Raw genomic sequence first — 13,655 nt, forward strand, 5'->3', positions numbered from 1 at the left:
GGAACAGGAAGCGGGGCCCGGCAGCGCCACTTCCGGGGCGGGGCGGGGCGGGGCGGGGCGGGGCGGGCTGAGGGCCCCGCCGGGCCCGGCACCGCCGGCGCGGGGCTCGGTCCCAGCTCCCGACGCTCCCCATCCCCATCCCATCCCTCCATCTCACCCCAATCCCCATCCTTACGCCCCGCCCTATCCGTGTGCCCAACCCCGGCATAGGCGCTTTTCCTGAGCGTACACGTGCCCTTCTAGAAGAGAAGGATCCGGGGAGTCCTTGGAGCTATTTCCGGTACCTAAGGGGCCTACAGGAAAGCTAGAGAGGGACTTGGGACAGCGGCGCGGAGTGATAGGATGAGGGGGAATGGCTTCAAACTGAAAAAAGGCAGGTTTAGATTAGATATGAGGAGGAAATTCTTCCCTGATAGTGGGGTGAGGCACTGGCACAGGTTGCCCGGAGAAGCTGAGGCTGCCCGATCCCTGGAAATGTTCAAGGCCAGCTTGGATGGGGCTCTGAGCCTAGGGGAAGGTGACCCTCCCCATGGCGCGGTGTTGGAACAACAGGTACCTTCCAACCCCAGTCATTCCAGGATTCCCCATATTTTGGCCAACTCTCTAGTGCATTTTCCCATTCAGTGGTTCACACGTGATGCCAAACCATCCTTGGAACTCTACCTTGTTTTTACATTCTTTCCTTTAGTTTTGGCCCCAATAAATCTAGGTAGTCCCAGGGTCTCCCCAGATGGTTGCCCATGGGAAGAAACATCCTGCCACAACAGCCTTGCCCATCCTTTGTCTCATCTTAAGGTATTAAAGCCACTCAGTCAGATCTGTCAAGCAATCTGGGAAGTGTTCTGGCTGAAGGGATGGCACATTCCTCCTCTCACCGGGTTCAGTTGTGACTCAGGGCGGTCAGTGCCTTTGCATCCCTGCGCCAGAGGCTGTGGTTCTGTCAGTGGACTGGTGTTGAGGGCAGCGAAATGGCACAACCAGACGGATATAAGGATATAAGTGTCACACTGTATTGGGTTTGCATGGCCAGGTTTTGGGGGGGGGGGGGGCAGGCTTCAGGGTGGCTTCTGTGGGAAGCTGCCAGAAGCTTCCTCCATGTCCAGCAGAGCCAGTGCCAGCCAGCTCCAGGATGGACGTGTTGCTGGCCAAGGCCAAATCCTTCAGCCGCGGTGGTAACACTTCTGTGATAACATAATTAAGAACAAAACAAAAAAGTTACTGTGTAGATGTAATTGCAGCCAGAGAAGAGTGGAGTGAGAACATGTGAGAGGAATAGCTCTGCAGACACCAAGGTCAGTCAGAAGGAGGGGGAGGAGATGCTCCAGGCGCTGGGATTCTCTTGCAGCCCATGGTGCAGACCATGGTGAGGCAGCTGTGCCCCTGAAGCCTGCGGAGGGCACAGGGATGCAGAGATCCACCTGAGGCCCTGGAGGACCCATGTTGGAGCAGGCTGTGCCTGAAGGACTGCACTCTATGGAAGAGTGATCCATGTTGCAGCAGTCTGTGGAGAACAGTTGCCCATGGGATGGACTCACGTTGGAGAAGTTCATGGAGAACTGTCTCCTGTGGGAGGGACCCCATCCTGGAGCAGGGGAAGGACTCCAATTCTTCTCCCTGAGTAGCAGCAGGGAACACATGTGATGAACTGAGCATAACCCCCATTCCCTGCCTCCCTGCACTGCTGAGGGGGAGGAGGTAGAGCTGGGGAGGAGGGAGTGGTGGAGGGAAGGTGTTTTTTAAGATTTATCTTACTTCTCATTATCCTGCTCTGATTTTGTTAGTAACAAATTCAGTTAATATCCCAAATTTGAGTCTGTTTTGCCTGTGACGGTGTTTGGTGAGTGATCTCTCCTGGACCTTATCTCTACTCATGAACCTTTGTTATACTTTTTCTCTCCCCTGTCCAGTTGCAGAGGGAAGTGATAGAGCGGCTTTGGTGGATGCCAGGCATCCAGCCAGGGTCAACTCACCACGCACACAGAAGCAGGGTTTGCTCTTACAGACAAAAGCTGATTTATTTGGAATGGTTGCATTGGGATGGAGGATCAGATCTTCTGAGCATGACAGCTCATCATTGTCAGTTGCAAAAGTCCTTGGACCAGCATCTCCAGCTGGAGCAGGAGAGGTTCCACAAGCTTATGCCCCCTAATCCTGCCCAATCACATCCTGGATAAGTGGTTATTAATTACCTTAAGCTACCTACATAACATCTCTAAACTATATTAAATATATACATTCCACTGTTGCAAATGGTCTGTGTAGTTTGGGTGATGCTGCAGAAGGAACCAACTGGGGAGGCCATGGGATCATAGAACCAGAGAATCATTTAGATTGGAAAAGACCCCTAAGATCACCAAGTTCAATCCATCCATCATCCATCGGATGCCCAGACCCTCCCTGCAGGGTGGGGACACATGGAAACATGCAGGTCATGGTTCTCCATTGACTTTAGATGCAGCAGGAACTCCTGGGGGATGATTGTGTGATTCGGTGATCCTCAGGCCTGTCCCAAAGCTCCTGAATCCACTAGTCAGATGCTTCCCTGGGAGTTCAGTCCATCAGTTGGTTCAGTCTCTGCCGCAGGAAAGAGTTGGGGAGTACCTGGGCCACCCTGGGGCTGGATGTCCACCTGCAGTGCGTGTGCCTGGGCACAGCCCTGGCTTCCAGCCACAGCAAAGTCACACCCGGGGGCAAAACTGAATTTTATCGTAGGATCACAGAGCCATAGTTTGGGCTGGAAGGGATGTTAAAGACCATCTAGTTCCAACCCCCCTGCACAAGTAGGGACACCTTACACTAGACCAGGTTGCTCAGAAGCCCGTGCAGCCTGTCCTTGAACACTTCCAGGGATGGGGCAGGGATTATCCTTCTATCACACTTAAATATTGTAGGTGCTGTTAGAGTAGACTCTGAGGAAAGGGATCACTCTGGTCGGCCCTGGAGGGTTTTTCCCAGCGGTCCTGGAGGGTTTCTAGGTTTCTCAGTCTGTTCTTGTGGCCAAGGAACACTTGCTTGTCCTGGCTGCTCCATCCTCAAGGACCTTCACCTGTCCTGACAGCTCCATCCCCAACCCTGGCTTTGGCATTGTACAAACTAAGGCCAACAAACTGCACTGTGCAGTCAGCAAGTCCAGCCTCGCCTGCCTGACCTTGGGTGAGGGGAGGGACAGGCCTGGGATCCCAAGAGGGAGGGAGGTGGTGGGAGAGAGTGTCTTGGTGCAAGGACAGGGATAGTGCTGGCCCTGAAAACCAAACGGCTCAGGTTTGGTAGAGCAGGGAAGGCACACAAAGCAGCACTCCAGACACCTAGCCCAGGGCATTCCCTGCCTGGGCGGGACACTCGGCTCCCTTTACGTCATTCCACAGCCACCGGGAAAAGTGGATCATGGATATGGACCAGAGCCAAGAGATTGAAGTGCAGGCAGAGAATTTCCGAGAGCCACGAGCTGGTGCAAGTCCTCATGGGAACATGCGAGATAACCAAGTAGCAAAAGGCACCAGCAGAGTCCAGGCGAGAGCAGTGCAACCACAGCTGGAGCAGCATGGCAGGGCTCCACGTCCGCTCCCTTCTGGTGACTGGGGCCAACCGGGGCATCGGCCTGGGGCTCGTCCAGCATTTCCTGAGGATGCCAAATCCTCCACAGTGGATCTTTGCAGGCTGTCGGAGCCCCAAGGGACAGAGAGCGCAGGTGAGACTGGGCAGGGGGAGATTGGATCAGGGATGTTGTTTGCAAGGGGCTGGAGCTGCAGTCAGGCACCTGCAGCACAGGTCAGCTGGGCTGGGACACCATAGGACCAGTGGGGCATGGGATGTGTGGAGGGAAGAATGGCACATGGCATGTATAGAAGGCACAGAGCCCTATGTGATGTGGCAGCTGGAGCAGGGTGTTGGGCACAAAGTGGTGCAGGGACACAGATGGAGTGGCATGGGCTTTGGCTGGGAAAGGCTGAGCCTTTGCACAGCCCCTCCAGCCTCTCCGTGCCTACACAGTGCCCTCTGTTACAGGAGTTACAGAATTTGGCCTCCAAGCACCCCAACGTCATCATCATCCCGCTCGGTAGGTGCCTCGAGGTGGGGATCCTTTGCCCCAGTTCCTCTGGCGGGTGCCCAGGCTGGGCACACCCTGCGAGTCCTGTGCTGGGAGGGAGCTGTGCCAACGGGCTGCTGCCTGTGGGGCCATCGGGCACTGCTGCCTCTGGGGAACAGAGGGGACTCCACCATGGGGACGCGGGCTCTGACCTCCCCTGTGTCGGCTCTGCAGAAGTCACCAACCCCGCCAGCATCAAGGCGGCTGCAGCCAAGGTTGGGGAGCACCTGGGGGGCTCTGGGCTGAACCTCCTCATCAACAACGCTGGAATAATCAAGCCTAAGACACTTGATTCTGAGACATTGGAGGACATGACCGAGACTTACACCACCAACACGGCTGGACCCCTGCTGATGGGCCAGGTGAGTCCCCAGCACTACAGCACAGCTCCAGAAGGATCCCTTCCCACGTCCACAAGCTGGACATCATAGAGGCTGTGAAGGGCCAGTGGGAGGGGCTCCTGTCACTGCTCTGGAGCCCGATGGACTCTCAGTTGATGAGAAGCTCGTGGAGCCAAGGGCTGGAGCTCAGGAGCTGGAGCTTGGCAGGCTGGGACAGTGGGAAGAGGAGGGAGGATGACCCACTCCTGGTGTCAGTGTTGCCCACTGTGGAAGGAGCTGCTCCCCTGCCCTGTGCCATGTCCGTGTGTGCTCCTGTCCCCTCTGTCTCCTCGCAGGCGTTCCTGCCCTTGCTGAAGAAGGCTGCCCAGGGGAGCCTGGGCTCAGGGCTGAGCTGCAGCAAGGCTGCCATCATCAACATTTCCAGCATTGGTGGCTCCTTTTCTTCTTTCTTTACTTGGGACGTGATACAAGCCACCTCATACCGCTGCAGCAAGGTACTGTCACACCTTTGCTTCCCCTGCCCTCCCCAGCTGGGGGTCCCCTGGCAGCTTCCCTTCCTCTCCCACCACCGTCCCCTCCCTGTCTCCCCACAGGCTGCTCTGAACATGCTGAGCAAGTGCCAGTCCCTGGCGTACCGGGAGCACGGCGTCCTCTGCGTCGCTCTCCACCCCGGCTGGGTGCAAACCGACATGGGCAGCTCTGCTGGACACACGGTAGGAACTCCCCCAGGGCAGGTCCATCAGAGCTCCTGCACTGACTTTCCACGGGTGGGAATTGCTGTCCTGAGCCCCTGGCCATGACTTACCTGCTACTGGGGCAGCTCCTCCTATCCTGGTCCTGGGTGCTGGGTGCCCCCAGTCCCTCGGTTCTCTTTTCAGCCCCTCTCCCTGGGGTTGTCAGCTTTCCCTTTGCCCTGGAGCAGCTCTTTCCCCTGGCTGCAGCTGCTCCAGGGACCTCAGCCAGGCCGTGGGCATGGGCTGCATCTCCCCCTCTGCCCCACAGCCCCCTGTGACAGTGGATGACAGCGTGCAAGGGATGCTGAAGGTCCTCTCCTCCCTCTCTGAGAAGGAGACCGGCACCTTCCTGGACTGGGAAGGGAATGTCATACCCTGGTGAGACACCAGTTCAGGATCCGGGCAGCAGGACTCTGTGCCACTGCTCCCCCCTGTCCCACATCCTCAATAAACTCCTGCTGAGAACCACCAGCTCTGTTGTGCATTGCCAACTCCTGGGATGGCCCCTTCCCAGATATCCCACTCCTCATCCTGGGATGCAGTGGTGCCCACAGCTGCCCTCGAGCCACGGCTGTCACTGGCATCCCCATGAGTGACAACCTGCAGGTCCCATGGCACCGTGGCTGCCCTCTGGAGACCTCCCCTCCAGGAGGCAGAGGAGAAGCTGGAGCAGGGCTCCTCTGCTGAGAGGAGAGGGATCTTCCGAGCCCCTGCAAGACTGGCTTTCCCCTGCCCAGGCTGGGCTGCCCGAGGGGCTGGGGGTCACAGGGATCAGCTGCCCTCTCCCCTCAGCTGGGGGATGGCTGGTCACAGGTGGGACAGAGGGACACACAGCACTCGGGCAGAGCACAGGGATCCTGCCCCAGGCTTGGATGGGAGGTTTGAGACTGGGTGTGGAGATGGAGCAGAGAGGCATCAGCTGCCAGAGTTTACAGAGATGGGGGGCACAGGGGGACCACAGGGGCACATGTGGGGTAGGGAAGGAGAGAGAGGCTATTTCCCAAGGCAATTCCCTCTCTCCGGCACTGTGGAAGGGCTGAGGGTGAGTGGGGTGACCATGCAGAGTGGTGAACCAACGAGCAGAGGCTGCAGCATGGGCAAGAGGCGCCGTCCATCTGTCCATCACCAGGGCACGCTGTTCCCTTCCCAGTCGAGGAAGGCTCCAGAGGTGTCCTGTGAGAGGCTGGCCAGCACGGTCAGGATGCCCCTCACGCTGTGCTCCACTGTCAGCGGTGCCTGCAGAAAAGGACAATGGGCTGTCACAGAGAGCAGCTCTTGGGGAGGTGCATGCCCAGGAGCAGCACCCACGGTGCTCATGGAGATATTTTTCCTTACTGCCACACCTCTGTTCTCCAGGCTGGGTTGGGGAGACAGGGCTGGCTATCCCATGTACTCAGAATGTTGCAGCTTGCTGCCTGCTCCCTGCCTGCTCTGCCTCAGGAGATGGTCCTGGCAGCTCACAGCATCACACAACATCCCCCAAGTGCCCCTGCCCTCCCCAAGACATGGGGATACAGTGGGGGTCCTGCCGACCCTCCCCTGCATAGCCCAGTACCTTCTCTGTGCCCATGTCAGTCTTCACCCAGCCAGGATGGATGGCCACACACAAGATCCCCTTGTCCTGAAGCTCCACAGCCAAGCACCTCGTCACCATGTTCTGGGCAGCCTGGAAGAGGCACAGCCCTGCCAGCACAACCCGGGGAGTGGGTGGGCAGGAGAGGGGACATTTCCCAGCCACAAAGTGGCTGTGGAGGTGGGAAATGGGACTTGGTCCTGGGACAAACCATCAGTATGACCTGCCAGAAGGGCTCAGTCCTGGCTGCTGCTGTCCTGGTCTCTGTGCTTCTGCCTGGGAGAACCAGGCAGGGCTGGGTGGCTGGGGCAGGGGGTGTCCCATGGGCTCCCTCCCCTCCACGGGCACCATGCCTGGCACAGCATCCTCAACACCTCCCCTGGCACCTCACCTTGCTGGCCCGGTACGGGTACATGGGGGCCTCTGGCAGCCCGAGGCACAGCCCAATGGAGCCCAGTTTGCTGGAGACGTTGATGACAGCGGCCCTGCTGCAGCTCAGACCCTCCTTCCCCACGCCCTTCGCTGCCTGCTCCAGGAGTGGCAGAAATTCCTGATGCAAAGACACCAACACTCCATTAACATGTGACAGACCCACTACTTGAGGACCATCCTGGAGGGCTCTGTCACAGACTGTCGACAAGCAGCTGGACAGACACCCCTGGCAGAAGCTCAGGGGATGGGGAAGATGCCCCAAGGAGGGGCCTTTCCCCTCCCTGGGGAAGAAGTGAGCCAGTACAGCAAGCCTGGTGCAGCCTGGTGCAGGCAGGAGCTCCAGGTGGGGAAGACAAAGCACGGGGGATGCTGGGCTGGGCTAAACTGCTGAGCTCCTCTGGGTGGGCACGGGAGATCCATGGAGGTGACATTATTCCCATTGGGAAATATCTTCCCAAGCAGGAGAAACCCAAAAGGTCCAGAAATACCTTGACAACCTGGAGTGGCCCAACCACGTTGGTGGCAAACACGTCGAGCATCTCCTGCGAGTCCAGGGAGTGCAGTGTGGCGTGGGAGCTGATGCCTGCATTGTTGATGAGCAGGTTCAAGCCCTGGTCCTTCAGATGAGACCCCACAGCCTGCATGGCCCCTTGGATGCTGGGCAAATTCACTGTGTCTGCCAGAGAAAAAGCAAAGTGGAGGATAGCTCTGATGGGTCACACAGCACCCACTGGAAATTGTCCTGTGGCTGGAATCAGCATTTCTTATCCAGAAAGGATGCAGCAGGTTTAGCAGATTAAGCACATTGGAATGAGCAGCAGTTTGTCCTCACCTCTTGGTTTTGCAGCCTCAGCCAAATTAAACCTTAATTCAACTCAGTTTGGGTCATGTGGGAGCTCCTGGTAGGAAAAACTTGTCTGTATTTGCTTTCTGTATTCAAGAAATTTATGATCGTACAAGGGATGCTTGGTCCTTGCACACTGAGAGTCCCAGGTTTATTTCCACAGGGAACCAACACAGATGGGCACATTTTAAGGACAGATACTGTCTTTGGGGAAAAAAATCAAACTCTGTCAAGCCCTCCTGTACTGCACAGCAGCTACAGGGGCTGTTAACATAGAGGAGGGACATTTATTTTATTAGATTACACAAAGATCCTTTCTGGTTTATACTGTTCTGACTGAAAATTTCAAGTTATCTTTGCCTCTTTAAACACTTTGTGCTTAAATTAATCTTCCACAGCACAACTTTCCATAGTTTTGCAGTCATTTGTATGCAAAAATTTGTCCCTTTTCCTTCTGTTTAGATTTTTTTTCTTCATGCTGTTACCCACAAGGTTTTGGAGCTGACAGATGAGCTGACGTGAGTACAAGTAATCACCAATTTGGGGTGTAACCTGCAGCATTTTGTTGCAGGCTCTGAGTCTGAACTTCCCCATCCCTACTGTCCAAGTTGTGGGGACAACACCTCTCAAGCAACAAGACACAACTGAAATTGGGCTAACAGGGATAAGCATCCCCAGTGCCTTCCTCTTCGCTTAAATATTGGTATAGCTTTTGAAATTCTGCCATGCTTTAGCTGCAGGATTTTTCTGACTTAGGCAATAAAAGTGGTATTTTTTTAAGTTTGTGTCCAGCTGTCAGGGTTGCTTGTTAGGATTTACATCTTCTATTGGATGCTCACCAACTGAAGTGGCCATAGTTTGTTTAAAAGGGTCATCTAAATACCTTCAGGATGTGAAATGGGCTGTTTAGGCCAACATTAAACTTCATATATTGCCTTTTAATACCTCAGGTATACCACAGAGCCCTTAAAACCATGAATATTCACGTGTATGGACAGTTTGGAGTGTGCCCTTGTTCCCATGTACATTTCTGTGCCTGTTTTTTGCAGATGCCAATGTGATGAGCCTGCTGGGAGTGGGGGACTGCAGGGCTAGATTCCTTTTCTGCAACACTTTGGCCCCTGAGCTGGGTTTCTGTTCTCATGCTTAGGCAAGAGTGACTTAGCAAAGGTTTCCAAGGCTGAAGATTTCTTTCTTGGAATACTCTGTACACTGATGGGCAGCAGAAAAATCCTTTTTCCTGGCATTTTTAACTAGCCTGATGTCTTTATGGTGGTAAGCAAGTATGTGAGTGGCATTGGACTTGTTGCTACCTTGCGCTGTGCAGCGCAGACCTTTGTAGAGTTGTCCTGAAAATATTTGAGGGGAATACCATGGGATAATCTGCTGTGGGGCTGCTGTGAAGGGAAGGAGCCTTGGGATTCGAGAGGATCTTGCATGTCCAGCTGCAGGACAAATGACAGAGTACTTTGGAGTTACTTCTCTTTGGATAATGATGGATGAAGTTCAAGGTTCTGTTACACGTGACGGATCTTTTGGTCGCCTGGTGAATGATTAACTGCTCTTTTTGGGTTAGCTAAGTCATTGCTCCAAGGCATGTGGGACCAACACATTTTTAGTTCTTAGCCCCTAAATTTGCTGAAATAACAAACTCTTGTCTCCCTGGAAGAAATAAGGGTGGGAAAGAAAGAGAATGAAAAGAAGTGACAGATCTGACGTATTTTTGAGGGGTTTTTAAAGCTTTCCTTTCTGAAAAATCCATGCCTGTTACTTGTTTGAAGACAACCCTTCCCTAAAATAGAGCAAGAGCGCTTGAAGCAGCTTCTTTTTTTAAAAAATGCCTTCTTGCTGTTGATATTTCAGAACTTTTAAGCTTACTTTGGGACTTTATTGATTGTCTGGGGCTTGGAGTGTATGTTTTTAGTAAGGATTGTTAATGTAGTGGCCAGACCCTTGAGATGTCCCTTTTATGTTGGCCATGCTCTTCCCATCAGGTACTGCCAGTTGGGACTCACAGCTCACTTACTTTTTATTACAGATAAAGTGTTTTACTTTAATAATCTACTTAATAGCAAAAGAGAGATTGCTGCCTCTTTGTAGTAAAGCCTGAATTCAAGAATGTCTTATTTTCTAAGAAATATTAAAAAAACTGAATTTGAACTGAAGTTACTTGAACTTTTCAGGTGTTTTTAAATAAATGAATAGGTAGGTAGGTACTGATATGGCATAGCCTTGATTCAATTTTCTTATTATTGGCTCCAATGAAATAAAAGTATTTAGAAGCTCTGGCTGTTTCCCACCTCATTTATTAGCGCCATGGCAATTCTGATGCAGGCACTTTCCCAAAACATTTCTTTTGGATTTGGATGTTCTTTTAACTCTTCATTAACAAAAGCAGCTGTGAGCAGCCCCCACTCTCTCAGACACAGGGGAACACAGGAAACCTCTGTCTCCTTGAGACATACCGTCAGCCTGGTGCTCCTTATCTCCCCACTCTTCACCCAACACTCTCCTCCCCAGCGAGACCCTGTCCCTGTCCAGCACTCTGGAAGCTTCTTTCCTGTAGATACCCCAACGTTGCCAACTCCAAATGCCAGCCTGGCTGTTCTCCCTTTTTTCCCCCAAGTTCCTATGCTCTCTAGGTCCATTTGCTGCCTCGTGCTTCCTCCAAATGCTGCTGGAAAAGGTCACTGAGTTTGGCCCACCTCCATGGAAGCAGGGAATGGACAAGAGGACATCACCCCAGTCCAGGCTGTGGACATCCCGTGCCTCTGGGTCAGAGTATCAGCTTGGGATACCAGGCTGGTCAGATTTCCCACGTGTGTTATTTTTAGCTATCTTTTTTCTCTCTCCCTTTTTTACCTGAAAGAAATGCTGACCGTGGCCACCTCCAAGCAGATCCCAAACCAACCCTCCTACTTAGGAACCATTCAGGAGGTTACTGTGCTCTGCCTTGCTTCACTTTGTGAACCCATGTGTCCCAGCCCAAAACCTGGGAACTATATTTGGCATCTTTGGGAAGAGATGTCATGCCTTTCCTATGAAACATGCTCAGCTGAGGTGTCCGGACCCACCTCTGCCTCCTCTGAAGCCAGTTTGACTGCTCCAGCCAGAGCACAGCTTAATTTGGGGGGGGGAGAAGCTTGCTCAGGTGTGCATGGATCCCTCCCCATGGATCCCTCCCCACCTGGCAGGGCTAGAGCTTCCTGGAAAAGCTGCCCTTGGTCCCACCTGTGAAGTCAGCAGAGAGTTGGAAGCAATGTTAGGTGCTAGGAGAAAGGTTGCTCCATACCTAGCTGGACCAGTTTGATGCTGGCGTGCTGGGCAGCTAATTCTTGCAGGGCCTGGAAATAAAGTGATGGAGCAAGGGAGGAGGTTAGAAGCCACCAGCAGCACGGCCAGGTGTCCCCCTCCCGCTCCCAGGTCACCGAGCCAGGGTGGCTTTGCTTTCTTTGGGGAAAGTGCACAGGCCTCTTCCCAGCAGATGGGGTAGGGCAGCAACCCCACAGCCGGCAGGAGAATGATGCTGCTGGGCTTAGGAACTGCCCCCCATCCTGAGTGATCCCAGCATAGAAAAGGGGTTGGCTGGCCATTGGCACAGCCAGGAGTGAGTGCTGAAGACATGTCTGCCTCTCCAGCCACATCCCACCCGGCCACATTGGGTGCTGCCCTATCCAGGGGGCTGGGGAGGTCATGAGACCCCCAAAGCACTCCTGCCTCCACTACTGGGCTACCCAGCCAGGGCAGCAAAGCTAGCAGGGCTGCGGGCACTGCAGACCCCCACTGCCCACCTGGCTCAGCACCATCCCATTCCCTCTGCCCACACTGACCTTCCCTCTTGGACCCTTGGGGTCGCGGCAGGTGGCAAAAATATGCTGGGGGGGCTGGGGGCTGGCGGCGAGCTGCCGCACAAGCTCCAGTCCGATGCCGCGGTTGGACCCTGTCACCAGGACGCTCCGAGCCAGCGCAGCCATGTCCGCAGCCTCCGCGCCGGGCGGTGACACATGGCAGGATTACCGCCTGCTTGGCGTGAAGAGGAGCAGGCACAGCCCAGGGTGTGGCTCTGGGCACCCACGGGGATGGGGACTGTGCCAGCACCTGGCCCCTCGCCTGCCCCAAAGAGAGCCAGGGTCCCAGGAGGACCAAGGACTCCTTGACATTTGGCACATGGGGCTGCGTGTCATCTGCACTGCCCAGATTCCCACCACTGTGCTCTTCTAAAGCTCCAGCTCCCAGAGTCTCTGTAACAGCAGAAGGGTCCACCTCTTCCACAGGCTTGGAAGAGCACTACCAAGAAAAGGAAAGCAGGTTGAAATCTGGCTGTGGCCGGCAATCTCCCAGTTTTGGGGGTGAGTTTGGGATGGTTGAATTTGGGGATGCTAATCCAAAGCCCAGCCTGGGAATCACAGGGAGTGCAGCTTGTATGCTGCAAGTTCGACTCCTGCCAACACTTTCCCCCAGAGCATCCAGGAGCCAGCAGAAAAGGACCCCCCACTCCCTTGTAGCCTCGACCACCCACTGTTGAGGCTTCAAGCTCACATCCATCACCTTCCTCCTTGCTGGTGGACAATGCTGGCTTATAAACCCAAGAAGTGCCTGTAAAGCCAAAGCTCCTGCAACTCAGGCCAGCCTGGGGCCATGGATTTTTAGGATGCAGAAGTGTTAAAAGAAGCAAAGAGCTGCCATGTAAAAAGCCTCAGCTGAAACAGAAGAACTGGGGCGACAGGGAAGGAAGAAAGAAGAGGGAAGTAGTGGGGGTGGGTCCATCCCATCTGGATGTGCCCAGTGGGACATACCTGTTGCTCAGTCTGGCAAGGGGGAGAGAAGTCTCTATTCCCCAAGTAGCTGAGTGGTTCCACGTTTGGCAGTCATCAAAGAAACACTTGGGAGATGGTGAAGGGCGACCATGTTCAGAAGATGAGCTTTCAGGTGACACAGAGCATGACGGGGAGGGAGCAGTGATGTTTCCTTCCATGGTGGTGGACAGACTATGGCCCCCATGAGAGGTAAGCGTGCTGGGCGTGGATTTGGATGGTGTTGGAGTCGGACCTGCTTGACGTTCTTGCAGGTGTAATCACCTGCACAAACAATTGCACTGCACAGACTTGCCTGCTCTGCCAGCAGCATCCAGAGCAGAGCTCCCATTAGGAACCCATAAGACTGGAGTTTCCTCTTTTCCTTCCAGGCTCCTCGGGAAGGAAACAACAGAAACAAGCAAAGAGGGCAGCAGGTCCAGGAATGGCCACAGGCCAGTGCCAAGCAAGGGATTGACCTTTGGAAAGGGCTGACTGATGTCGGCCAAGGACAGCAGCACAGGCATGCTCATGGCTCTGGAATCACAGCCCAGGGCCAGAAAGGGTGCACCAGGGAAGAGATGAGACCAGGCTACGAGATCCCAGTGCTATAGAGGCACCTGCGAACCATCCAGGTTAGAGAGGAACTGAGAGGACTCTACTCCAAGTCCCATCAGGAGGAGCAGGGTCAGCAATGACTTCGGAGCAGCTTGCCCAGGGTTTGAACCTGACCTCAAAATCCTCCAGGGACCCCGCAGACTTCCCAGGCCCTGTTTCAATGCTTGACTGTGCTCAGAGTGATTTGTTTTTTGTCAGCGTGGCGCCTCCCCTGCGTACATGCTGTACCCCTT

The 13,655-nt window shown here is 54.4% G+C and overlaps 2 protein-coding genes across 6 annotated transcripts; one reads left to right on the plus strand and one right to left on the minus strand.

The window, feature by feature from the left end:
- Positions 1–62: 62 nt before the first annotated feature.
- On the plus strand, positions 63–10,176 carry LOC104691768 (C-factor-like). Of its 4 annotated transcripts, none has more exons than XM_039558316.1 (6): positions 63–280; positions 3,366–3,688; positions 4,262–4,449; positions 4,764–4,922; positions 5,022–5,141; positions 5,431–5,633. In XM_039558316.1, exons 2-6 carry the CDS (start codon positions 3,385–3,387, stop codon positions 5,542–5,544), a joined length of 885 nt encoding a protein of 294 aa, XP_039414250.1. In that variant the 5' UTR covers positions 63–280; positions 3,366–3,384; the 3' UTR covers positions 5,545–5,633. The 4 variants fall into 4 exon arrangements, with proteins under 4 accessions (XP_039414250.1, XP_010401718.3, XP_010401717.3 ...); XM_010403416.4 differs by lacking the exons at positions 63–280; positions 5,431–5,633 and adding exons at positions 8,474–8,529; positions 9,061–10,176 and having other exon boundaries at positions 1,344–3,688; XM_010403418.4 differs by lacking the exon at positions 63–280 and adding an exon at positions 4,006–4,057 and having other exon boundaries at positions 3,443–3,688.
- LOC104691767 (C-factor-like) lies at positions 6,055–12,024 on the minus strand. Of its 2 annotated transcripts, XM_010403412.3 has the most exons (6): positions 11,842–12,024; positions 11,304–11,355; positions 7,656–7,843; positions 7,127–7,285; positions 6,718–6,828; positions 6,055–6,398 (listed from the first exon to the last, which is right to left on the minus strand). In XM_010403412.3, exons 1-6 carry the CDS (start codon positions 11,983–11,985, stop codon positions 6,285–6,287), a joined length of 768 nt encoding a protein of 255 aa, XP_010401714.2. In that variant the 5' UTR covers positions 11,986–12,024; the 3' UTR covers positions 6,055–6,284. The 2 variants fall into 2 exon arrangements, with proteins under 2 accessions (XP_010401714.2, XP_019143909.2); XM_019288364.2 differs by lacking the exon at positions 6,718–6,828 and having other exon boundaries at positions 11,842–12,005.
- Positions 12,025–13,655: the final 1,631 nt, after the last annotated feature.

Source organism: Corvus cornix, chromosome 11 (assembly GCF_000738735.6).
Source record: "Corvus cornix cornix isolate S_Up_H32 chromosome 11, ASM73873v5, whole genome shotgun sequence".
Classification (NCBI taxonomy): domain Eukaryota; kingdom Metazoa; phylum Chordata; class Aves; order Passeriformes; family Corvidae; genus Corvus; species Corvus cornix.

Coding starts and splice junctions, on each gene's coding strand:
- LOC104691768 (XM_039558316.1), top strand. CDS start 3,385: ATGGATATGGACCAGAGCCAAGAGATTGAAGTGCAGGCAGAGAATTTC. Junction 3,689..4,261: donor CCAAGGGACAGAGAGCGCAG/GTGAGACTGGGC, acceptor TCGGCTCTGCAG/AAGTCACCAACCCCGCCAGC. Junction 4,923..5,021: donor CCTCATACCGCTGCAGCAAG/GTACTGTCACAC, acceptor GTCTCCCCACAG/GCTGCTCTGAACATGCTGAG.
- LOC104691767 (XM_010403412.3), bottom strand. CDS start 11,985: ATGGCTGCGCTGGCTCGGAGCGTCCTGGTGACAGGGTCCAACCGCGGC. Junction 11,356..11,841: donor CCAAGGGTCCAAGAGGGAAG/GTCAGTGTGGGC, acceptor CTTTATTTCCAG/GCCCTGCAAGAATTAGCTGC. Junction 6,399..6,717: donor CTGACATGGGCACAGAGAAG/GTACTGGGCTAT, acceptor CCTTTTCTGCAG/GCACCGCTGACAGTGGAGCA.